The sequence below is a fragment of the Mustela nivalis genome (assembly GCF_964662115.1).
Source record: "Mustela nivalis genome assembly, chromosome: 4".
NCBI lineage: Eukaryota > Metazoa > Chordata > Mammalia > Carnivora > Mustelidae > Mustela > Mustela nivalis.
Genome location: NC_139023.1, coordinates 23,457,529 through 23,484,726, shown reverse-complemented (window position 1 = coordinate 23,484,726; position 27,198 = coordinate 23,457,529). Strand labels below are relative to the sequence as shown.

At 41.9% G+C, this 27,198-nt stretch overlaps 1 protein-coding gene across 6 annotated transcripts in view; it reads right to left on the bottom strand.

The window, feature by feature from the left end:
* The window catches only part of NMU (neuromedin U), a 179,816-nt gene that overhangs the window by 11,318 nt on the left and 141,300 nt on the right, over positions 1-27,198 (bottom strand). For 3 of the 6 annotated variants that reach the window (XM_082728667.1, XM_082728663.1, XM_082728665.1), the window contains 2 exons: positions 11,067-11,125; positions 3,640-3,687 (listed from right to left, as the gene is read on the bottom strand). In XM_082728667.1, coding sequence (XP_082584793.1) covers positions 3,640-3,687; positions 11,067-11,125 — 107 coding nt within the window. Of the gene's footprint in view, positions 1-3,639; positions 3,688-11,066; positions 11,126-16,072; positions 16,344-16,427; positions 16,751-27,198 lie in introns of those variants that run through there. The other 3 variants (XM_082728664.1, XM_082728662.1, XM_082728666.1) reach the window with 3 other exon arrangements.

The window sequence follows — 27,198 nt, the reverse complement described above, 5'->3', positions numbered from 1 at the left end:
GCAACCAGCAGGGGAGAATGTTGTGTGCTGGGCAAAGGCGTGGATGAGGGCTCCCACCGTGGTCCAGATACATAGTTCTCAGCACTTGCTAAGACCCCATGAAATTCTATGACCGAGAGAACCGAGAACAGGGCCAAAAGAGGGATTATTCTTCCCGGCTTGTAGCAGAATCTCAATGTACATGCCAAAGCTGTGAGCCTCCCCGAATTACTCATTATTGGCTCATTTAAAAATCCTGCACTGGCTCCCGAACAATGGGAGGGAAGGAAGCCACGCATGGTGCCCCTAATCTAAGTTACCACCCTTCCAGGCTGCTGACTGCACACCCCGGGATCAGGTTTGTCGAAGCATCTGAGCCCAGAAGTAGGGCAGGGCTCCCTGCGGTTAGGTGCCGGCTGGGTGTGGTGAGGAGTAACACAAATGGACAAGCAGGGGCGAAACCTGCTTTGCACAGGATTCAGCACACTAGCACCACGAACAATCGATTACTTAATAAACGCAGAGCAGGACAGAGGAGCTGGAACCGTGCTGGGGGCGCAGAGAGCTGTAGAATTAGTCGTTGAAAACGCGGGCTGCGGAGCTGAGCTGCCTCAAATTCTAGAGCCGTGCAATCCCAGCTCTGTTCCTCAGGGGTGGCCCCCTGGGCTGGTTATCTAAGCTCTCTGAACTTCACGGTCTTCAGCCACCAGTCTGGGATGACAACATCCCTGCGGAGAGTTCTTGGAAGGATTAGGTAGAGGCGGAGCTCTCAGCACGGTGCCAGGTACGTGGCAATTAGCTAGCAGTAAGAGCAGTAAAGAATGTGTGGCCTGTAAAGCTGGATTTACAACAGCAGTTACTCTTCATTGGGAAGACACGCCATAAAGGATTGTTCCGGGCCAGCGACGGTCTAGCCCTTGCAACAACAGCGCATGGTGACCGCATGGCTTGTAGCGAGGGATCCAGGCGGAGCCCTGATCGGCTTCTCGGAGCATCCTCCCTAGTGCTTCAGAGGTCTGCTTTGCTCTCTTCCATTTGTTTGCCTGCCAGGCATGTTGTGGGGATATTTAGGAATAATATGAAATGGATCCTATTTTCATAGTGCTTCAGCAAATTGCAAAACACTTTCATACACCTAATTCGCATTCCGTCCTTAAAACGTGGGCGTGAGAAGAACAGGGAGGTTCTAGGAGACGGTCATGTTCTCAGAACCACACTTGGCCAGCAGTTAGTCCTGGGTAACCTGGGGGCTTGGCCCTCTGGCCTGCAGACCTTGCTGTGTGGCCTTGGCATTGGTGGTTAAGCCTACAGCTGGGGTGGGGGTGGGGGGTCAGATGAGAGAGAGTAACACTGATACACTCCTTCCCACTTTTTCCCTTTGGGGTTGGGTACATAGGTCACCCCATAAAAATCTGGAAACAAATTCCTGAAACCTCCGTTTATGACCCATGTAGAAATGCTGTAAAATACAAAACAATAAAAAGAAAATATCTAGTGATGTCATGTGTCTCTTAACACACAGAAGAATAAATTCAGTGTCTCCTAAGAACAACTTAGAAGCCAGACGAGGCTTGGCAACAGGACCAAAGTTTGATGGAAAAGGTTTCAAAACATGTTGCATTTTCTCCACCCACTCTTCTCATGAAGCCATGATTCTCTGAGCTACAACTATTCTTTAAGGATTTTTCTCATACTGTTTTTAATATTTTATTTTTTATGTGTGGACTTCAAAGATCCTTTCTTTCCTCTTTGGTAAAAATGTTTTGAATGTGAATGCTTTGTATGAATGTTCAGATAATCACACAAACGGTAAAATTATAGTTAATGTGAAAAGTAATGATTTTTTAAAAAGTTGTATCAGTAGGGTGCCTGCATGGCTCAGTGGGTTAAGCCTCTTCCTTCGGCTTAGGTCATGATCTCAGGGTCCTGGGATGGAGCCCCACATTGGGCTCTCTGCTCAGCAGGGAACCTGCTTCCCCCTCTCTCTCTGCCTGCCTCTCTGCCTACTTGTGATCTCTCTCTGTCAAATAAATAAATAAAATATTTTATAAAAAAAGTTAAAAAAAAATAAAAAATAAAAGTTGGGGGTGCCTGGGTGGCTCAGTGGGTTAAGCCCTGCCTTCGGCTCAGGTCGTGATCTCAGGGTCCTGGGATCAAGCCCCACGTTGGGCTCTCTGCTCAGCAGGGAGCCTGCTTCCCCCTCTCTCTCTCTCTGCCTCTCTGCCAACTTGTGATCTCTGTCTGTAAAATAAATAAATAAATAAACAAATCTTTAAAAAAATAAATAAATAAAAGTTGTATCAGTCAACGTGAATGATTCCATAGTAAATTTACCAAAGCTCTCCTCAAAAGGTGCAGTCTCCAAATCCAGCAAAAGCTTCGTCTGGCTTCATGGGGTCTAAATGAGTGTTTTAAATTCATCCATTTAGTACTGAAGAAATAAGACGACTCCAAGGGTGTTCCTGACTTTTAAATGCATGCTTCTGCATTATACACTGATTAACATCCATCCTATGTTATAAGCTGTTAGTGCTTTTCCAGCACCTTGAAATATTATTCATAAATGTCATCTATTGTGATCCTTTTCCATCTAATGCCATGAGCTCCCCTGCAGACTCGGGGATGGGTCAAGGCAGGAGGAGTACAGCACTGCACGAGGCTGCTTCTCCACCTCGGCCATGATGACATTCTGGAAGGACGACGTGACCTTGGCATAGCACGGCACCTTAGCCAGACCACAGAGGGTTTTCACAGTTAGTAGTTCGGCCGCAAGCACGCCACTGATTGGTCTGAAAGAGGCTGAGGCCTCCTCTCCGGCCAGGAAACTAGTGATCCTGAGGAACAAAGGCAGCACACTGAGGCTAACTCTGCTGCACCCACACTAGGAAGCAGAGCAGCGGACAGAAGGCAGTGCACCCCATCGAGATGGTGTGGAGAGGGCACGCTTACTGTCAACGCCTCGTGCTTTCACGTACACGAGCTACACAAACACTCCTCACTTCCCCACCATCTCTGAACTCTTGCCTGCAGAAGAGGCGGGAGTTCGCTGATCGTTGACTGGGAAGAGGGAACTGGGCATGCTCCCTTCAGCCCTTTCCTCCTCGGGAGCCACTCTCTGGCTGGTGTTCTTGTTGGGTCTCTGCCCTGCACCTGGAAACCTGACTGGCCCGGAGGCCTCACATCACCCTCCAAGTCCAGTTTCAAGTCTGGGAGTAGTTTTAGGCAACACACTTGGTATCAGATCTAAGGCCACTTTCATAAAGTGACTTCACTGTTACAGTGACACTTCGACCTCTGTATGTCTGACTCCATGTTTCTCTCTCTGTGGGTTTCACACTCAGTTGAGGGAGAGGATATTGGCCTCCAAATGCAACAACAGATACATTATTTTTAACCTAACACAGAATTTGAATTTGAAATTAGCATTTTCATTTCCAAAATATGTGCGTATTATCTGTAAATCTATTTCCCTTAGAGAGAAAGGCCCCGGGGTGACCTCACTACATAAACTCACAGAACTGATTATTACCTGCCGATGATGTAAGGATTTCTAAAGTGTTGACATATTTTAATGAGTCCATAAAGTAATGACAGGTCCAGAGGGAGAAATGGAGTGACACCTACTTACGTCGCTACAAAAACACCTCCAATGGGAATTACCTGAGGCTGAGAATCAAGGGACAGCCAGGCCGAACAGGCGTCATCTATCTGTGGAAAAGAAAAATGCCAGTTACAGCTTGGAAATAGAAAGAATGGCCTCCAAATTAAGAAGCATCCTGTTATCCTGTGGTTCTTTATTATGTAAATCCGATCGCATTATCTAAATTAACATGATAAGGGGCGCCTGGGTGGCTCAGTGGGTGAAAGCCTCTGCCTTCTGCTTGGGTTGTGGTCCCAGGGTCCTGGCTCTCTGCTTCACTGGGAGCCTGCTTCCTCCTCTCTCTCTGCCTGCCTCTCTGCCTACTTGTGATCTCTCTCTCTGTCAAATAAATAAAAAATAAAAAATCTTTTTAAAAATTAATTAATTAACATGACAATAGCATAAGTGCTAAATGATACATAAGACATAGAAAAAACTCTACACAACAGCTACCAGTTCTCTAGCAAGGAGCGGTGGTTTACTACGGAATCAGTAAAGATTTTGCCAGTCTTCACTTTTGTAAGTTTTCCTCCAGTTCGGGCTGTCTTCCGTCTACTTAGACGTAACCGCTGACCAAAGACTTTCCCAGATTTAATACATCTATATGAGCTTTTCCAACCTGAATTCTCGGATGTTCAGCAAGTTTGGAGGACTGGCTAAAGTTTTCCCTACATTCATGACATTTATAAGGTTTCTCTCCAAAACGGATACTCTTGTGTATTCTAAGTTCTGAGCTTTCAGGAAAGAACTTCGCACATTTACTACATTTATAATAGTTCTCCGGAAAGTGAGTCCTCAGACGTATATCAGCATTTGAGCCTTGCTTAAACTTTTCCTCAAACCCACTGTATTGATCTCTGCGTTATAAAGGCTCTGGTAGTTAAAAATTTTTTAAAATTTAAATTCAATTAATTAACATATACTATATTATTTCAGAGGTAGAGCTCAATGATCCATCAGTTGCATACAACGCCCAGTGCTCCTCACTCAAGTGCCCTCCTTAATGTTCCTTAATGTCCATCCTCCAGCTGTCCCATGCCCCACCCACCTCCCCTCCAGCAACCCTCAGTTTGTTTCCTAGGGTTAAGAGTCTCTTATGGTTCGTCTCCCTCTCTGATTCATCTTATTTTATTTTTCCTTCCCTTCCCCTATGGGCTGTGGTAGTTTTTTATGTTTGACTTCTCTGTAAAGCCTCAGTTTGCTACACAAGTGAAGTTCTTCCTCGTGATTGATACTCTGATAGCTGTTGAGCACTGATGGTTAAGCATCACCCCACATTTATTAAGTTTATAGATTTCTGAATTCTTGGCTGTTGAGTAAGTCTTGAGTGTCAGTTAAAGAATGTGGCAAGCCTTTAAAGAATGCTAAGCCCTGAGTCATTACCAGAGAATTTATACTGGAGTGAAATTTTACAAATACAAAGAATCTGGAAGCCCTTTGATCAGTGGTGAAACCTCATTCAGTATCATGGAATTAGAGAGAAGCTTTATTAGTGTAAAGGATGTGGTAAAATCTTTAAGGACTTCTCAACCCTTATTCACAACACAAAGTTCAAACTGACGAGAAACCTTGCAAACAGAACGATTTGTGGCAAGCCTCTCACTGGAACTCACGACTTACTCACCATCATAGATCTCACACAGGAGAGAAACCTTAATATGTAAAGAAAGTGGCAAAGCCTTTAACTGAAATTCAGTCATTACTCAGTGTCCCCAAAGTCACACTAGACTCAAACTCTAGAAATGTAATGAAAGAGGAAAGACCTTTGTTTAAAAAAAAAAAAAAAAATACACCTTAGAAAACACGAGGGAGGGGCACCTGGGTGGCTCAGTGGGTTAAAGCCTCTGCCTTTGGCTCAGGTCATGATCTCAGGGAACTGGGATCAAGCCCCACATCGGGCTCTCTGCTCAGCAGGGAGCCTGCTTCCCCCCTCCCTCAGCCTGCCTCTCTGACTACTTGTGATCTCTGTCTGTCAAATCAATAAATAAAATCTTTAAAAACAAAACAAGAAAAGAAAAAAAAAAAAAAGAAAAGGAAACACGAGGGAGTGCCTAAAGGAAAATCACTTTACAGATAGAAAAAATTTAGGGAAGTATTTCATGGAACAACAAATGTCAGTAAATGTCACAGTTAAGAGTAGAAGTTAAGTCAATCACTCTTTTCAGACATTACTTTAAGTCACAATATTTATTTTAGGGAATATGAGTTAAATGTATAGATAACATATTTGCTAGTCTGCTTTAAAAGGTAAAGAGGATGGATTTTTGGACAAGCATAATTAATGACAACATGTTTTTTCATACTGATCCTATTTAGCATTTGTAACTAGCAAATTTTTTTTTTTTAAGATTTTATTTATTTGACAGAGAGAAATCACAAGTAGATGGAGAGGCAGGCAGAGAGAGAGAGAGAGAGAGAGAGGGAAGCAGGCTCCCCGCTGAGCAGAGAGCCCGATGCGGGACTCGATCCCAGGACCCTGAGATCATGACCTGAGATGAAGGCAGCGGCTTAACCCACTGAGTCACCCAGGCGCCCCTGTAACTAGCAAATTTTAATGTATTTCTACTGTCCAATCACTTTATGAAATACCTGTACTTCTCTTGGGTGTATGAAATCACGTGGATGATTGTGCCTAAAGCAAAGATAACATGACAGCCTTCTTCATTCAGTGGTATTTGTGCATATCTAATTTTCCTTTGAAGATTAACAACAATATAATACACACCATATGATGAAAATCTAAATGGAAATACTGTTAGTGGCTGACTGATAACACTGATGTATGTTACCATGAAATAGAGGTTCGGGGAATCACCTGTGTTTTGTAGTACTAAGGAACATTTTGAATTCTATAAATAAAACGTGATATCAAATCATCTTTATGAAAAAGGAGGTGGCAATACAACAACATACCATTGTATTTTTGTCATGGCTGTAGTTAGAAGTGGGGATTGTTAGCTGCTGTGGTTGAAATAAAGAAATCTTTACAGATTAAAAAAAATTAGGTTTAGTGAACTACAGTTGACAGCTGTTTTCAGTCTTTATCCTAAAGAGAAAAATTGTAAGACTTTAAACTGTAGTATAAGAGATTTATATTAATCATTAAAGAACTGTGCTGCGAAGGTTAGCACTAAAGCTGGATGTCTGGAGTAGTTTATGACATTTATTTCTTTGGTGGCTTTTTAAACTGGGACTGGAAAAAATGGTACTGATTTCTTGTCTGTTTGGGATAATATAACTGGAGTCCTGTTTATGGCATAACGTCTCGGAATTCTTTGTTGATCAGGTTAATTTTGTTTCTATTCTTATACTATACAGAAGAGGGGATAATCATACTCTTTGGCCATAATTCCTCATGCTCCTATTGCTTCCAAGATGAACATGTACTCTAACATATGATTCTCTAATCTAGAGAATAAGGAAGGTATAAAATATTATAGAAGACCAAAGTCTTTTTTTTTTTTTAAGATTTATTTATTTATTTATTTGACAGAGAGAGAGAGAGAGATCACAAGTAGGCAGAGAGGCAGGCAGAGAGAGAGAGAGGAGGAAGCAGGCTCCCTGCTTGAGCAGAGAGCCCAATGCGGGGCTCGATCCCAGGACCCTAACATCACGACCTGAGTCGAAGGCAGAGGCTTTAACCCACTGAGCCACCCAGGCTCCCCGAAGACCAGTCTTAATGTCTCTTTCCTTTTTATCCTTACAGAGCCTGTCATTTTCTCCATATATCACAAATATTTAGGGAATTTTAAAAAAGATTTGATTGATTGATTGATTTGACAGAGAGACACAGTGAGAGGGAACACAAGCAGGGGGAGTGGGAGAGGGGCAGGCTTTCTGCCAAGCAGAGAGCCCGACCTGCACGTGGGGCACTCTCCCAGGACCCTGCGATCATGACCTGAGCCGAAGGCAGACACTTAACACCTGAGGCACCCAGTAGTCCCGGGAATTTTTTTTTTTAATTCCTCTCATCCCTTCTGCCCACCCACCTGCCCCGCTTCCATGCCATGCAAATCCAGAGTCATAACTATAAAGACACACACACATACACACACAGGCTATGGCATATCCAACGTGTCCGGAATAAGTGCTCTATAAATATTCCTTAAGTAGCATTGAACTTGTAGAAATAAAATAAAGTCAATTGAGAGGGGAAAGGCAAAAAGATACCTTTCTAAGCCTTGAATTATGACCAGTGCTTTAATATATCACCCTTAAATGTTACTTAGCTTGCGTCAGCAGGGTAGGAGGAACTGATCCTTCTTGCAAGATTTTTGTGGTACTGAGGTATCTGAAGATACCATGCTCAAAGGCCAAGTTGTCCACCTGCAGACCAGGCTGCCTGCCAAGGTGAGGTGGCCTTGTCCCAGAACAGCGGACCCTTGAACCTAAGGGCTAACTAATCAGTGCATCAGTGTTGTTTGGAGAAAAATATCAGAATAAGAAAAAACACCAATTAATCAAATTAGGAGATAATTCAGTCTTTGTTCTTTTTTCTTTGAAAGGCACAGCAACACTGCTCACCCACTTTCCGTTTGGATAAGCACTCGTTCATTTTACTCGGCTTGAGGCCCTAATGGGTTTAAGAGCCACTAATTGCTTTTGAGAACTCTGTAGAGTCTGTTGATGAATTTGTTTGAAAATGGTTAGGTCTCTGTACAAGGTTTGAAAAGGACGTGTTTCTAGGATCTGGATAGCTCAGTAATTTTTAAAACCTCCAGCGGAAAAGCACATCTTTTAGTGTCTTAATTTCTTTAAATATCTTTTCCTGTAAAAGAATTTATAGTGTTTTACAATTCTAGTTTTTTCCCAGCTTTATCATCTAAAATTTAACTTCAAAAATTTTCCACAGAAATATAATTTCCAGCTAAAATAAATGTTTCTGAATTATACATAATCTCTGTTATCTAAATTATCCTTCTTGTTTACATACCTCTGGCATGTATTTTGATATATCAAGGCAGAGAACCTTATAACAGACTTTATGAGCTTTTTTGCTATTAGAGATTGTGTAGTAGTTGGCACTTACTACCCATTTTATGGTCATGATCAAGAGATCCTGAGATCAAGCCCCATGTCAGGCTCTGCACTCAGTGTGGAGACACAACCAACATCTTTCAAAAGCTCTTATTTTCTAAATGTAGTCCTTTTGAAAGAAATCTTTACTTTTAATGTAATTCAATCCATCATCTTTTTGGCCTCATGATTTATATTTGCAATTTGTTTTAGAAGTCATTCCCTGCTCCTAGCTCAAGAAGATATTGTCCTAATAAAAAAGATAGATTCTATTAATTCTTATAATTTACCCTTTATATTTAGATCTTTAATCCACTTGAAGCCCCCTTAGTTTTTTTTTTTTTAAAGATTTTATTTATTTATTTGACAGACAGAGATCACAAGTAGGCAGAGAGGCAGGCAGAGAGAGAGGAGGAAGCAGGCTCCCCTGCTGAGCAGAGAGCCTGATGCGGGACTCGATCCCAGGACCCTGAGATCATGACCTGAGCCGAAGGCAGCGGCTAACCCACTGAGCCACCCAGGCGCCCCCCCTTAGTTTTTTTAATTGAAGAATAATTGGCATACATTGTATTAATTTCAGGGGCGCAACATAGTGATTTGTTATTTTATACATTACAAAATGGTCGTGGGGTGTTAGTTTTATTTCTCTCCATACAGCGAGCCAGTTTCTGACCTTCACTTGCCAAGCAATCTGTGGTTTTCCCTCTGATTTTTAATGGTACTTTATTGTAAGTTGTGCATTTCTGCCTTAGTTAGGGTTTTCCTAGAAACAGACCTTGAGGTAGTGATGTGGATATGAGTAGGTTATTAGGGAGATGATCCCAGAAGCACTAGTGGAATAGCGAAGAAGATAAACAGGGAAGAGAAGGAATTCCTTAAAGTATATGTTATCGAGTGCATTACCACCATGCCTAACTGGGATCAGCCTGTCTGGGGAACTCTAGGAGCCAATGCAGAGCACATCTGTTATCCGAACTGAGAGAAGAGGCAGCTGAGGTATTTATCTACCAACTCCTTGGGTCAGTAATTGAGGGGTATTCTTAGTGGTGGGAGCATTTACTCTCAGGCATTTCTAGTCCAACTACACACCACATGGGGCTTGAACTCACAACCCTGAGATTAAGAGTTGTGTGCTCTACTGACTGAGCCAGCCAGGCACCCCCAAACTTTGACTTAGAATGTTTTTATGTCATTTAATTGTAACTATTTTGTAATTTCCTCTTTAGCCTGGGATTATTTACCAAAATGTTACTTATTTTCCAAACAGATGGGATACTGAAGTTACACTTGTGTTGTTAATTTCTAATTTTATTGCATTATGATTGGAAAACATTTAAAATGGTTCCTTTTTAACTTGCAGAAATTTTCTTTGTGCCCTAACACATGGCATCTTTTTGTTTAATGTTCCAATTATGCCCAAAAAGAAGGTATATACTATTTAGTGTAGGTTTTAAAAAATATTTAGAATAGGTTAAACTTATTAATTGTATGGTTATATCTTTGTTCTATCTATTGATGTCATTTGTTTTAACATCGGTTTTGAACAGGTGTATTAAAATCTCTAACTACAAATGTTCACTGATCTATTCTCCCCTGAAGCTCTATTAGATATTAAGTAAATTTTGAGTTTTTAAAAATACATATTGATAATGGCTGTATCTTTTACTTGCTGTTCTTTTATCAGCATAAGACACTGAGTATAATTTAAGATCTGCACATACTGAGATACTGAGCATAACTTACTAAAATCATAAAATAAGGTCCCTCTTTGCTAAGATGATTTGTTTATCTGGATTTTATTTTATTGGATGTTAAGACTGATACACCAATTCTTTTGCAATTCATATTTGCTTGGTATGTCTTTTTCCATATTTTTTGCTTGGCCTTTTTTTTTTTTTTAAGTGTGACTTTTTTTTTTTTTAAGATTTTATTTATTTATTTGACAGAGAGAGAGGTCACAAGTCGGCAGAGAGGCAAGCAGAGAGAGGAGGAAGCCAGGTTCCCCGCTGAGCAGAAAGCTTGATGTGGGGCTCGATCCCAGGACCCTGACATCATAACCTGAGCCGAAGGCAGAAGCTTTAACCCACCAAGCCACCCAGGTGCCCTTAAGTGTGACTTTCATAGACAACATACTGTTGGACCTCTAAAAAAATTCCAATCTGCGAATTTCTGTCCTTAGGTGATATTTTTGGCACATTCACATTATTGTAATTATTAGTAGGGCTTATTTCTGCCATCTTACTTTACCATTTACTCTAATTGTTTTGTTTCTATTCATCTTTCCTTCTTTCATTTCAAAAGAATAATAATTCTGAATATTATATCAGAATATTAGTAAAATCATAATTGTCCCCAAATGCAATTATCTTAGTTCATTTGTTAATTTCAAAGAAGGTAAAGTTTCCACTAATGTATAGGGACAATGCTTTACCTCATTCCACAGCTGTCGTTCTTGTTCAGGCTGTAATCCTTGAGATAATACTGGAGCACCTGAAAATAAAGTTACATTTACATGGTTTTTTTTATGGTATTTCTTCTAAAGTTAAACATTTATATATAATTCAGTTTTGGATGCCATTTTTCATTTTCACTGTACATCATTACCCTCCTATTTCAACAAGATATTTCAGCATTTGACTTAGTATAAGGATACATAATTATTAAATAAAACTTAATAGCATTTCAAAGACATTAAGAGTGGATTTCTTTTTTTCTACACATCTATGAACGTGCATAGCAGCATTATCCTAAGAGCCCCAGAGTGGAAGCAATCCAAATGTCTGCTATCTGAAAAGAGATAAACAAAACGTGATGAGTGCACATGTGGAATACTACTTGGGCAATAAAAAGGAATGAAGTATTAATATATGCTGCATCAAAGAGGAATAGCAGACATATTATGCTAAATCAAATAAGCCAGATGCAAAAAAACCCAAATATTGTATGATTCTATTACATGGAATGTCCAGAACAGGCACATCCGTATTAACAGAAGGACTGGTAGTTTCCTGGAGCTGGGGGTAGGAATAGAGACTGACTGCACATGGACATAACAGATTTGGGGGGAGTGTCATGGAAAATTGTATTATTGTCATAACTGGACAGTTCTAGAAGTCTACTTAAAACCCACTGAGCTGGGCACCTGAGTGGCTCAGTTGGTTAGGTGTCTGACTCGGTTTCTGCTCAGGTCATGATCAAGGGGTCCTGGGATCAAGCCCCATGTCAGGCTCTGCACTCAGTGTGGAGACTGCTGAGATTGAGCCCCACATCAGGCTCCCCGCTCCCTGCTCAGCAGGAAGACTGCTTCTCCCTCTCCCACTCTCCTGCTTGTGTTCCCTCTCTTGCTGTGTTCTCTCTGTCAAATAAATAAAATCTCTAAAAAAACATTTTTTTTAAAGTTTAAAAAAAAAGAAAGAAATGGAGGATGCCTCTTTATTCAACAGAACTAAGCAGCTCCAAGGAACATTTTGGGTCTAAGCTTCTCTTTAATGAGTCTGAATCCTTCCTAAAGGAGGATATGAACGTTCTCAGGAAAACAGTCTAAAAGGCCATTGGTTTTTTTCCTCACAACTTGGACATGCGGCTTGTCTACAGTTACTAAGACTTGAATACTAAGGAGATGAGAGGAAGAGGGTGGGGGGTGAGAGCAGGAGTCAACTTTAAAGAACCAAACCAGAACCAAGTACTGATGCAAAGGGAAAACGCAAAGATTTCCAGTTCTTTGGATTCAGTCTTTACCGGCATTTCCTTCTGATTTCTCCACTCACTCTACTGCTGTTTGTTTGACAGGGTGTTCCCGTGCAAAGAATACAATTTTATGTTCTGTCCATCTCCCTCTTACCTCCACACTACCTCACCAACAACCCTGGCTCGCCTCTTTCCATGCCCCCAAGGCTGCCCCGGGGCCACACAGAAATTGCCATTTTATCTAACTTAGTCCCAAGCTCTTATGTAATCAAAAAGAGATACTTTGTGGCTTTTACACAACACATGTAAACGCAGTCTCAATGTAAAGTTAGAGGAGCCAACATTTAAAAAATGCTTTCAACTTTAGAAACCCACTAACATTCTAGTACCAAACCCAAACCTTAGGGGGAATCATTTTTCTCTCCTTTGTGTATCTGTTAACCAAAGGAGGTGTGATTTTCTCCCCCAAGATACCCTAGATATGGGCTTTATATTGTCAAATAAGAGTACTAGATTCTTCCTCCAATATAGTCAGAGACATTGCCCTTATCTTCGAGATGAAAACTGCACTGATTTTGATGAGTTCTGACGTATTTATACTTACTTACTATCTAGTAAAGTGAAACCTTTAGTCTTATGTTGCACAGTCTAACTAATGCAAACAACATGGATAGACAACTTTTGTATCTGTCAATACACCTCTTTAAGAGAAAGAAACCCTGACCTTTTTATTGGGGTATAACTGACATACATTATATTAGTTCACAATATAATGGTCCTAAATTTGTATATATTGTGAGATGATCACCACAATAAGTCTAGTTAACATCATACATAGTTGATCACATACATAGTTACAGATTTTTTCTTGCAATGAGAACTCTTAAAATTTACTCTCAGCAGCTTTCAAATAGACCATATAGTGCCCATGCTGTACATCACATGCCTGTGGCGGATCTGTTTCATAGCTGGAAGTTTGTGCCTTTTGACTCCATTTACCCATTTCACACACCTGCACCTCCCCACCTCTGTGAACCACCCATCTATTCTCTGTATTCACATATTCTGCTTGATTTTTAAAAAAGATTTTATTTATTCATTTGACAGAGATCACAAGCAGGCAGAGAGAAGGGGGGGCTGGGGGGAAGCAGGCTCCCTGCTGAGCAGACCCCAATGCGGGCTGGATCCCAGGATCCTGAGATCATGACCTGAGCCAAAGGCAGAGGCTTAACCCACTGAGAGCCACCCAGGTGCCCCTTGCTTGATTTTGTTTTGTTGGGGTTTTGTTAGATTCCACATATAAGTCAGATCATTTAGTATTTGTCTTCCTTCGAAAAACAGATTTGATTATTCTAAAAGTGATGTTAATTTTTTCTCATTGCTTGAACTTAATGGGGATAGGGTTTGAAAGGATGAAACTTAAGAATTACTCAATAAGTAGGGGTCTGAGTAGGAAAAAGCAGTTTTGGGGTTTTTAAAAGATTTTATTTATTTGTCAGAGGGAGAGAAGGAGGGAGCACGAGCAGGGGCAGAGGCAGAGGAAGAAGCAGGCTCCCCGCTGAGCAAAGAGCTTGCCGCAAGACTGGATCCCAAGGAGTCTGAGATCACGACCTGAGCCGAAGGCAGACACAACCAACGGAGCCATCCTGGCATCCAGAAAACAAAAACAAAAACAAAACACTTCTTAATTTAGTCTTGGGTATTTAAATCACTTGCTGTCACAAACCAAATCAAGGTCTGTTGCAGTTATCCAAAATGTGCCCTCTTTTAGGAAATTTCCTTCTTTATTTTAATAACGTTCTCTGAAGCATAACTGTTTCCATCCACCAAATCTGTGGCCGGTTCTTCATCTCGCATTGCTGTTGCAGGCTCTGCTGACTCGTTTTGCCAAGCTGCTCCACTTAACTGACATTGTCTTAGTTTCCTCTGGCTCTGTGACGTTTGTTTCACTGTTCTTTAGATACACCCAGTTGCATCCTGCATTGTGATTAATCTTGGTAGATTATCTCCCAAGTTCGGTTATACATGGTGGGCTTCCCCTCCAGGGCCATTTTTAGGAACTCGGGACTAGGGGAGATCACACTTTATGTCTCTCCTCTCCCCTTTCCCTCACATCTTTAGAGAGATAAGATTAGGTTTTTTAAAATATCAAGAGCAGGTCTAAAGGGGGAAAAGATACAAAATGGTAGTCTAGGGGGTCTCTGTGCAGTGAGAAAGGCATCTTATCCCCTTGCTTGAGAAATACTAGGGATATTGATGAGATGATTGACCAGCCAGCAGAAACAGTCTTTTCTGAAATAAAACCCGAGACTTGTCCTTTTTAGAAAGCAGCTTTCTGCAGTTTATGCTTGATCACCAGTGCCTTGAAAACTCCCCCTCTTCCCAAAAAGCAGTTATCCCGAGCTGATGCAAATATCATGGTAAACATACAACATGTAACATGCATGGCAAGTACATTTGCTTCAAGAAAAAAAAAAGACACTTTTAAACCTATAATTATCAAAAAAACTATAATTATCTGTCTCCTTAATAAGGTAGATAAAGGCTGCCATCCTAATTCTACTGATAACAAATTTAAAACAGAAAAATATTAATATTACTTTGCATAAGCTAGGCAGTATTATTGCTGGCTCTCTGATGAAGAAGGTTGAAGTCTAGCTTCTGACTGCTTAGATCCCACAGCCAAATGGCCCCATTTTCCTTGCCCCCTTCTCCAATGCCCCCAGGAAAGGGGGAAAAGCCCCCAAACAATGAAAGGACTGCCATAAAAATAAACCCACTGGAAAAGAAGACTTGCTTCAGTCTCTTCTACCTCTAATTGAGGGGTGGCCTGCAGGCTCTGAAAGGTCTGGGGAGCTATGGTTTCAAGTCGCCAGTGCTCGGGACAATGATGAGATGGTCTGCCTACCTTTGCCTCACTGACAAGAGAGCAGAGGGAACCTCAGAGACGCTGCTGTGGAGTTAGAAAATTCGTGATCTTAGCAAGACAGTGGATGGCCCTGGGGGGGACTCTGGGTTCGCGGTGGGAGGGAAAGGACGGACCCCTCAAGGTACCTGGAAAAATAACCTTTAGGGAATAGGGACGTGATCTCGCCGCTGGCAGGTGCTGGGCTCCGCTCTGCCTTGTCTGCAAGCTTCAGACATCCCTCCCTGACCTCGCCTTTGCTTTTCCCACTTCTTTTCTCTAGGTCAAGAACAGGAAGTCCCTGTTTTATCAAGTCACATTTGCCTTCACTGGCTTTAGCTGTAAGCACGGACTGAAAGCCAGGCTTACCCACTTGCCTCTCCAATTCTATGTTAAAAAAAAAAAAAGTCTCCAGGGCACCTGGGTTGCTCAGTCCCTTAAGCTGTTGCCTTGGCTCAGATCGTGATCTTAGGGTCTTGGGCTCCCTGCTTCAGAGAGAGTCTGTTTCTCCCTCCTCCTACCCCTCCTCCTGCTTGTACTCTCTCTCTCTCTGTCAAATAAATAAAATCTTAAAAAAAAAAAAAGTCTCCATTCTTTTATTCCTGATCTGGTGCGTCAAAACCCAAAACAAACAGCACAGAGAACGGCCCTAGAAGGGGGCACGTCCGGGTTATGTGGATGGAACAGGAGCTCATTCACTAAAAATGGGCCCTCTCCAAGTTGACCTGGCACCAGCAGGTGAAGTATCAAACTCTCGTTTTACTTTAGCCATCAGTCCCTCCAGTAATTGCAGTGAAAGGGAACGCATTTTAATTTTCACTATGTTAATTTATGTCAGTTTTCACCTGCCACGGGCCGGGGACGACCCGAGTGCGAGGGAGCCCCGCAAGTTTCCGCCAACCCTAGGCCACCGGGGGCCTGGGGATTTCGGCCCTGCAGAGACAGCGCTCTGGCCGGGCCACTCGCACCTGCTCCGCTCGCCGCTCGCGGACAGCGACGCGCGCGGGTCATCAAAGGCGAGAAGCTGCGGACCCCCACAGCAGGAGGGGAAGGAGAGAACCCGAAACCAACGGAAGAGGCGAGAAAGGGAGGGAAGAGGGAGCGGCAGGTGGCGGGGCGGGGGGGGGGGGGGGTTCGAGAAGCGGCGGGCGCGGGGCGGGAGGATGGAGGGAGCCCGGCAGGCGCGCGGGGCCCGCTTACCTAGGCAGGTGCCCACGCAGCAGGCGAGCAGCGGCAGCAGCAGCAGGGGCCGGGACGCGGCGGCCACCTGTCCCGGGGCGGCCGCGGGGCGGCGGCTGGCTGCTCGCGGCATCCGGGCGCTGGAGGGATGCTCGGGGGCTCGGACTCTGCGCTGCCCCGGCCAGCACTCCACGCGGGAGCCTGGCAGTGCCTCTGTGTCTTCGGCGCGCAGCTCGCCGGGCTCCGCGGCCAAGCTGACCTCCCCGCGCGCCGCCAACTTTTAAATCTCGCGGACACGTGGGCTGGGACGGCGCCGGCCCCACGCGCGTCACCTCGCGGCCCACCGCCCCCGGCCTCCGTCGCGTCACGAGCGACCCGCTGGCCGCCCCCGACCCCCCACCCGCAGCGGGATCCGCCCCCGGTCACAGTTCTGACTCAGGGCACCGCGCATTCTCTCTCTGCGAGCCCTCTGGGCTCTGGGGTGAGCGTGGAAAGAAAACCGTGCACGTCTGTTAGCTTCTTGGCGAGGGTTGGACTGGGAGCCAAGAAGGATGGCAAACCAGGAGGCCCGAAGAGGCTGGGATCGGGGTTTTTAAGGTTGGTGGTGGCGACGCTCTCTCAGTTCTCACGTCTGGCCGGGACGCCCCTTATTCAGCCCCTGGGAAAGCCTTCTGTGCCCCCCCCCCCACGACTGTGCGCGCCTCCGCCTCTGTAGAAGCACTTCTGTCCTGCTCACTCGTTCCTCCCCAGCCCCCAGCACCAGCGCGGTGCCTATCCGAGCTGCCGTAGTGGTGGTGTTGGTGTGCCCCAAATTGCTGCAAGGTCTGAGATCATTTAGGGAAATGCACTTACTTGGTGAAGCAGGTCTAGAAGAAAGGATTGCTAAGATTTGACCACACATACATTTCTAATAGGTCTGGAAGGTCTGTGACTGTCCTGTGGATTTCCAAGCCCAAGGTTACTCTTTTTTCTGTGTTTCCGTCACTCCCTACCCGCTGCCTTCTGGTTTCTAGGGCGCTGGCAGCTTGGCTATCCCCCTCCATACTTCCCTTTACTTCCTAGGTGGAAATGTCCAGGAAGCAGCCTCTGCCAGGAATACTGGCTGATACTGTTTTAATTTCCTTCTACAGAAGGAGGGAAGACTGATCTCATTTGACCTCCTTTCAGATGGAACCCAGGAAAAGATGGAAAGGACAATTAACGTTTCTTGAGACATCTTCCCGTGCTATTTAATATAACAACTCATGGCATCTCTGGGATATAAAAGTATTATGATTTTCATCTGATGATGCTTGGAGATGTTAAACTGCCCGAGGATATCAGCTTGTGAGGCAGGCCCCTCTGTGAAGACGTTCCTTCTCTAAGTTGGGGATTTTAATGCATTAGACGTGCACTGTGCCATCCACTATAGCAAAGCATGCCCTTAAGGACTACAACATTAAGTAACAGGAGGAACTTCCCTAAAGGAAATTAGAACTTGGTGAAGGACCCCAAATCCATACTCAAATAGCTGTCTTACAAGGCAGGTTGGGATAGTCAGAAATGGAGGCAGGTGTGTAATCCTGACAGGTAATGTGAAAAAAAAAATTCAGTACTTTTTTTTTTTAAAGATTTTATTTATTTTATTATTGACAGACAGAGATCACAATCAGGCAGAGAGGCAGGCAGAGAGAGAGGAAGGGAAGCAGGCTCTCCGCTCAGCAGAAAGCTCGATGTGGGGCTCAATCCCAGGACCCTAGGATCATGACCCAAGCTGAAGGCAGGGGCTTTAATCCACTGAGCCACCCAGGCGCCCTTCACTACCTTTTTTAAGTTCTCTGAATTCAGGTAGCACATGAACGAGGCTGGATTAGAGTCATGGTTCAGAATCAAGGATGGATGAGAGCAGATTCGAGTCAAGATTGCTTATGCTTTGATTTATTCCCAAAGTAGTAAAAAGGTAGTGCAAAGGCTGCCAGCGCATGGAGATGGCTCTGATTCCTCAGGCTTCCTTGGGTTTCCTGGAAGGGCACAAGAGGATAGCTGGCCTCAGTAGCCTATGGGGAGGGAGATGTCAGTGAGAACAGAGAAGCCTGAAAATAGTGCCCTCAGTGTTTTTTTTATACCCCCTGGCAGGACAGTAAAAGAAAAAACTTAGGTATTACAAGTATTTTCTGCGTGAACCTGGAGGCTCTGAATGTCCTTGTACACGTCCCTCGGTGCACATGTGCAAGAGTTTTCAGAGGTATATACTTAAAAGTAGAGGTATCGTGGGAGAAAATCTGGTTAAACTCTACTTGAAATTGTTTTCCAGTGTGTTATACCAATTTGTATTCCCCCAGCACTGCATGAAATTTCCTTGCAAAAAGCTTTACCAGTCTGGTGAGTGTGGCATCTCATTATGGATTTAATTTACAGTTTCCAGCATTAATGAGGGTGAGTGTCTTTCCACACATGTATCGGCCATCATTGCTTTCTCTTCAGTGAAATACCCATTTGTTTCTTGTCCCCATTGGGTTGTTAGCATTTTTGGGGTTTTTGTTTTGTTTTGCCTCTTTAAAAAAATTTCTCATTATAGGAATGCTTTCTGGAATTTTTTATTTTTAAGATTTTATTTATTCATTTGACAGAGAGAGAGATCACAAGTAGGCAGAGAGGCAGGCAGAGAGAAAGGGGGAAGCGGCTCCCTGCTGAGCAGAGAACTCAATACAGGGCTCCATCCCAGAACCCTGAGACCATGACCTGAGCCGAAGGCAGAGGCTTTAACCCACTGCACCACCCAGGAGCCCCCGGAAATTTTGTTGGTTAAATGTTTGGCAAATATTTTCTCCTTATTTATGGCTTATCCTCTACCTCTCTCTATATGAGTTATTTTAGAAAAAATGCTTAAGACAAGAAGTGGTGATGCCGTTACTTGACTTGAATGATACGAGAAGACAGATGAGAGAATGAAGATAGACACTTTATTTACCCAGGAGCAAAGATTGGGGATTCCACAATTGACTCAATGAAATGAAGCTGGTGCCACAGGACCCCTCTGTCCAAAGAAGTTAGATCCCAGAATCTCTGTAGGGGACACTTAACAATTCAGTTGCAAACGTTCCAATCTCTATCTAGAAGTTCACATTATTTAAACTGAGCTTATACATCAGTTTGTACCATCAAGGGTAGAATGGCATCTAAAGTACTCCCACTTACTCTGTTCAAGTCAGAAAGTTTGATTCTGGGTACCATGCTGATTCCTCTCACCCATTATCTCTTGCATTCGTGATTGCAAATGGGCAACTGAAATTTGCTTTCTGCCCTAAACCTATAAGAATGAAGGCTCACTTTGATCAAAGTGACCTGCTGGCTTGTGATAGGGATGTCCAGAAGAGTTGTCACGGAGGGCGTTAGGGAAGGACTGGATGTCAGACAATGAAAGAGTCAGCAATAGAGACAAATCCAGTCAAGCAGTAGTTGGCATTAGGAAGTGTAGTAATAGGGAAAGAGACCCAGCTTTAGGAATTGAGAATTGGGGCAAGATCTAGAAGCTTTAGAAGCTCTGGGCAAGATAGTCATGCAATTCTTTAAATATTAATTAAGCACCTTCTAGGCTCCCTTGTAGAAGCTTGGGATATAGCAGTGACCAAGCCATTTAAAGTCTGTGCCTTTGTGGAGTTGACAGATTTTCAAGGAGATAAAGATAATAATATGACAAAACAAAACAATTTCAGATAGTAGTAAATACTATAAAGAAATTAAAACAAGGTAATACATTAATAGAAGGTGACTGGGAGTTAAGCGAAAGATACTTGAAACAGGTTTATCTCACCTTGCCTCTCTGAGGAGATGCTATGTGATGCCTTAAAGATAAGAAGAAACCAATCAGGGGAAGAATTGTCAAAGAAGAGCCCAGGTGAAGATACCATCAGGTGCAAAAGCCCTGAGGCAGAAACAAGCCAGAAAGGTTAAAGAAGCAGAAGTCACTGGCATGGAATGAGTGGGGTGTCAGAAGCTGAGGTCAGAGAAGTAGACAGGGTCAGATCCTGATCATTGAAGCCTCTTGGAGGACATGGGAAGGAGTTTGAATTTTTCTCTAAGTAAAAGAGCTTTCGGAGGATTTTGAATAATGGAGGTGATAAGATTTATATTTGAAAAAGATTACCCTGGCTTCAATGGTGAGCGGGTTCTTGAGGACCCAAGTAGATGCAGGCAGAGTGACCAGGTGGCAGGACACTGCAGAAGTCCATACGAGAGCCATAAAGGGGGATAAAGGACTAATACTTGCTACAACCTGGATGAACCTTGAAAATGTTTTGCTAAGTCAAGGCAGCCAGTCACAAAAGGCCACGTGTTGGATGAGGCAGCTCCACAGAAGCAGAAAACAAACGACTGGTTTCCAGGGGCTGGGGAGAGACAGAAATTGGTGGCTAATAAGTAAGGGGGTTTCCTTTGAGGGTGATGAAAATTTTTTGGAATTGGACAATGGTGGTGGCTGCACAGTGTTGTAAATACTAAAAACCATTGAATTCCATACATGAAGAGGGTACATTTTACGGTATGTGAATTATACCTCAATTTTCAAAGAAGAAAGAAATCCAGATCAGATACGATGATGGTGACCTGTTGGACTAGATGGTGGCAGTCTTTGCTAAAAATTTAGCACAGGGAAATTTTATCTGTTTTTGGCATGAAATATCTGAAATTTGTTATTTAATTCCTGGGTAATCTTTATTTAAAAAAGATTTTTATTTATTTATTTAATAGAGAGATGTAGAGAGAGCACAAATAGACAGAGGAGCAGGTAGAGGGAGAAGGAGAAGCATGCTCCTCGCTGAGCAGGGAGCCTGATGCGGGGCTCGGTCCCAGGACCTGGGATCATGACTTGAACCGAAGGCAGACACTTAACCGACTGAGCCACCCAGGCACCCCTAATTCCTGGATGTTCTTGGCAACTATGAGATCCTCCTCTCCCACTTTTTGAAGACATTCACTTAAGCCATGCTATGCTATAGTCACTAGCTTTGATTTTTTTTTTTCCAGGTCAGGAAATACTTCATTTACACCCACATGGAGAACCTTTGTTTTATGGTCACTTTGATATAATCGTTAACTATGAATATTGTCATTATCTAAAACATGGAAAGTAGATTCTATTTGTGAAATAATAACAACTTGAATATTTTATAGGATGTTCGTTCATTCACTCATTCGTTCATTCATTCAGTGAGCATTTGTTAAATTAGTGTCAGCTATAAAAGTTATAGACTCACAAAATGCTGAAAAGTCTGTCTTGTTTTGTCTTCTCTAAGACCACTTATCTAAGACCACCTATCATCCATCTTCTTTACTTCCGGTTACTTGCTGCCTGTACTCATGTAGGACGAACCTTTGTCTATGAATTTTCCCAGCACAGACTAGGGAAGGTTAACATGCAGACTGAAAGCAGCCCAGGTTTATCTCCAAGTCTTTAGAGATAAATTCCTTTCGAGAAAAGTAATAAGAGAATTTTTTTAAAGGCAAAAGTCAATAACTTTTTGCAGTCACATCAATGCCCACAGGGCTAGATTTTTCACATGATAGATGTTCTGAGGGCAAAGCCATTACAGAAAAGCAGCACTGTTACTGCTAATTTGAAACATGATGATAAAAAAAAATTCAATCAGTTGATGGCAGAATCTCTTCGTTGTTCCTTAAATTGCAATTAAAATATTAATACATACTAATGAAAGATTTATTAGATTTTCTTGACATATTTATGAATCACATCAGGGCAAAGCTGGCAGAAAAACAAACACTTCCAGACATATGAGGTTTTATAAAAACAGAATCTACAATTAAATGATAGCTATAAAAATAAAAGGGCAGATAAAGTAAATTTTATTATTTCTATATAGTAAACTGTAAAACCAGTTTTTAATCACCAGATGGTTTTCAATCTATTTAAAAATGAATTAAAACATTATAATGTTTTCTAAAGATGTCTGGTAGTTATGAAAAAATACATAATTTCCTTACATAGACATGTACAAATAAAAAATCTTATTGCATTTGGTCAAAGGTAATTGAAAGAAAGAGAAGAAAATGGTATAAGTTGATAATTTTGATGTTAAAATAATCAAAAGAGACCTGGAGTAAGTTTCTGAATGTAAAAATTAGTGACATTTCAGTTAGTCTCATAAAAGGAGTAATCACTACTCATTTTATCTCTAGTGTCTCAAATACTTTTAGCTCTGATTTTTTAAGTAGACTATGCAGATACAAAATGCTGCAAGTTGTATATATATGTATGTCATACTGCTCTAAGTTAAATACTAGTTGATATTATTTTAAGAAATTTCTGAAAAGAATAAAATTAGCCGATGCTGTCTCTTTGTTCATTTGTAATCAAATCCCTTTCTTTCAAAAATGAACCACAGGTTCTTTCTCTATGTTTTCATCCATTAGTATGTTTTCAGATATAAGCTCCTTTCAGTCTTACTGAGTTTCAACCCTAATTGAAGAGTTTTTAAACAGCTTAGGGGAAAAAGCAGAAATAGACAAGATAATAGGTTTACTTCTTAGAGAAAATTGAAAAATAAAGTGAAGACAATGATTGCTTTAACGGAGTAGGTTTCCAAGCAGGTCACCCTGGTATTCTCTGTCATCGATATGTTTGATGTCTGTTGGTTCAACTGCCAACAGTTGATCTGTAGCAATTGTCATTGGTCAATCAAAATCAACCTGAACTTCTTTTTCTCACCCTTCTATCTCCTTGTACTTTCATTCTCTTAAAAATATATCAAGGAATTGCCTCCAACTCCTGTCCTATCTACCACATCATAATTCTATACTGGACAAAGCACTGGAGACAGATATAATGCTGCCTAATTGACAATGCCTTCCTTCTCTGATCATTTGATAATAAATAGCACTCTTCTACTTCTCAGCCCTTCCTACCTCCTTTACACAGCTTGACTTTTCCTCCTTAGCACTTACTACCACACGACCACCTGGTAAACCTTACTAGATAACTCTGTCAATATAGTTGCTGTTTTGTTTATGATCTGCCTCCCTCTATGGAAAAGACATCTCCAAGTCGGGATTTTAATCTTTATCAGTTAAAAGACACATATTTTGGGGCATCTGGGTGGCTCAGTTGGTTAAGCAACCAACTTTTGATTTCCGTTCAGGTCTGGATCTCAGGGTCATGAGTTTGAGCTCCATGTGGGGTGTGGAGACTATTTGAAAAAAAAAAAAGCAGACTTATTTTATATTCATTTCCATATTATTCTATTGTCTCTTGTTCTTGGTGTTGTTAAGAGTTCTTGGCACATGGTGGGCACTAAAGTTATACACACACACACACACACACACACACATATATATATATATATACAACATACATATGTATGTATATATATATGAATAAGGGAATAATATAATTTGTAAAATTTTTATTTATAATATTATATAATCTTTAAGCATATATCTCACTCTGTAAATGATGATACACCCTTAAATCATAGGGGAATAATGAAGAGATCCTTCACTGTGTAAAGCATTGCTTAGAATCTTCAGGGTTCTGTTTCCTATTTTCTTCTACTCAGTTTGGGAGACTTTAGAACCCAGAATTTTTTTTAAGTCAATAAACATATGGTAGAAAATAAAAATAAATGTAGAAATCTTGTTTGGCGCTGGGACGATCTCTCCAGAAGAGCAGGAATTCTTGGAGGCAGTAAGACCTCAGGACTGAGAACCAGAGCAGTAAAGCTGGACTACCTGGCTTTGAGTCATGGCCACACCACCACCAGCTGGAAGACCTGGGATGATAACTGACCTTTGAAAGGTCCAGCTTTGGGTGCCTGGGTGGCTCAGTGGGTTAAGCCGCTGCCTTTGGCTCGGGTCATGATCTCAGGGTCCTGGGATCGAGTCCCGCATCGGGCTCTCTGCTCGGCGGGGAGCCTGCTTCCCTCTCTCTCTCTCTCTCTGCCTGCCTCTCCATCTGCTTGTGGTATCTCTCTGTCAAATAAATAAATAAAATCTTAAAAAAAAAGAAAGGTTCAGCTTTTATGATTCATAAGAGTGTATAATTTTTTGCCCGCATGACATACCTTCCTTTGGAAGACCAGCACTTCCCTCTTTTGTAAGACTCATACAAGTCAAGGAACAATCCCTGGACTGGCACAGGGGCTATGGCAAAGGCTTTCTTTTTCTCTGGGAGTCTGACATATACAGACCATGGAAGCTACAGGGAGAGGGGCTCTCTTAGAACAATACCAAGTCGTGATGAGAAATGAAGAGAGAAAACAAGAAAGAAGAGATCGACATTGTTGTATGTGCTGACATTCAGTCGTGCCTGAAGAAAGGTTCATCCTTTGGCTTTCAGAATGAGGCAAGTCAAAATTTTCCATCTTTCTTTTAAGTTGGGTGTCTAAAAATTTCAATAGTGACTGGCACAAAATAAGTGTACCATAAGTTTTACTGCGTTGGTGATGGTAAGCAAGTGGAGGAGAAAGAGATGCCTTCAAATAGAACGGAGGGTTTTGAAAACTTCTGAGGTTTTTCTCCATTTAAAAAAAAAGTTCACCATGAAGGGTGGTTTACCATCCAGACTTCTCACAATAAACACAGGACTCAAGCCCCCATAATGTTTTTAAACTTCCTATTTTGAAATAACTACAGATTCACAATTAGTTTTTGTTACAAAAAAGTATACGGACAGGTCCTATGTGTTCTTTATTTAGTTTTCCCCAGAGGCAACATCTTGCATAACTATAGGACAATATTAAAATCAGGAAAGTGGGGCGCCTGGGTGGCTCAGTCCTTAAGTGCCTGCCTTTAGTTCAAGTCATGATCCCAGAGTCCTGGGATCGAGCCCTGTGTTGGGCTCCCCGCCCAGCGGGAAGCCTCCTTCTCCCTTTCCCACTCTCATTTTCTCTCTCTCTGTCAAATAAATCTATTTAAGGAAAAAAAAAAAAAACCATCTAAATAAATAAATAATAAAATAGAATCAGGAGGGGCACCTGGGTGGCTCAGTGGTTTAAGCCTCTGTCTTCGGCTCAGGTCATGATCCCAGGGTCCTGAGATAGAGCCCAACATCGGGCTCTCTGCTCAGCAGAGAACCTGCTTCCCCACCCCCCACCCCCGCCTGCCTTTCTGCCTACTTGTGATCTCTCTGTCAAATAAATAAATAAATAAGATATTTTAAAAATAAAATAAAATCAGGAAAGTGACATTAATACAGTCCTTAGGACTTATTCAGATACTCTCTTTTGTGTGTGTGTGTGTAGTTCTACACAATTTTATCAAATGCATTAATTCTTTTTTCTTTTTAAGATTTTATTTATTTATTTGACAGAGAGAGAGACAGTGAGAGAGGGAAGACAAGCAGGGGGAGTGGGAGAGGGAGAAGCAGGCTTCCTGAGGAGTCGGGAGCCTGATGCAGAGCTCAGTCTCAAGACCCTGGGATTATAACCTGAGCAGAAGGCAGACACATAATGACTGAGCCATCCAGGAGCCCCCAGATGCATAAATTCTTATAACCACCACCAGAATCAAGACACAACAATTCCATCACCACAAAGCTCCCCATGCTACCCCTGTATAGTCACACCCAGCCCCCACATCCTCATTCTAAATCCTAGCAACCATCTGTTCTTCCTTTATATTATTATTTTAAACATGTTATATAAGTGGAATCATATAGTATGTTACCTTTGGAGAATGGCTTTTTAAAAACTCAGTAATTCCCTTCGGATCCTTCCAAGTTGTATCCTTAGTATGTTCCTTGTATTATATTCTGTTTAGCCATTCAACCATTGAAGGGTAGCCAGGTTTTGGTTATTATAAACAAAGCTGCTATGAACATTTATGTACAAGTATTTGTGTTGACATAACTTTTCACTTCTCTGAGATAAATGCCCAAGAATGCAGTTGCTGGGTCATATGGTAAGAGCTTATTTAATTTTTGTAAGAGATTGACAAACTATTTTCTAGAATAGCTGTATCATATTACTTTCCCATCAGCAGTGGGTGATACAATTTCTCTGTATCCTTTCTAGCATTTGTTGTTATCATTGTGTTTTATTTTAGCTATGCTGATGGTGTATAATGATATCTTCTTGTGGTTTAAATGTGCACTTCCCTAAGAGATATTGATGTTGGGCATTTTTCATTTGCCATCTGTATGTTCTCGTCAATGAAATGTATGTTCATGTTTCTTGCTCCTTTTTTTTGTTGTTGTTGTTATTGGGTTTTAAGTGTTCTTTATACACTCTAGATACAGGGTCTTATGTTGAATACATGATTCACAAATATTTTCTTTCAGTCTGTAGCTTGCTTTTCATCATCTTCACAAGATCTTTTACAGAGGAAAAGTTACAATTTTTTAAAAAAAAATTATTTTAAGTAAACTCCATGCCATACATGGGGCTCAAACTCACAACCCTTAGATCAAGAGTTGCATGTTCTACTGACTATGCCAGCCAGCTGCTCCACAAAGGTTTTAATTTTGATGAGGTCCAGTTTATCCCATTTTTCCCTTTATGGATCATGCTTTTGGTGTCACATCTGTCACATTCTAGGTTCTGAATGTTTTCACTATGCTTTTTTTCCTAAAAGTTTTATAGTGTTATGTTTTATATTTAAGTCTGTGATTAATTTTAAATTAAATTTTACATAAGATTTAAGGTTTAAGTCAAGGTTTTGTCCAATTGGATGGAGAGATGTCCAATTGCTCCTGCACCATCTTTTGAAAAGGCTTTCATAACCTTTTATTTTTTAATAGATTTTATTTATCTGTTTGAGATAGAGTCAGAGAGCACATGAGCTTGGGAGTAGGCAGAGGGAA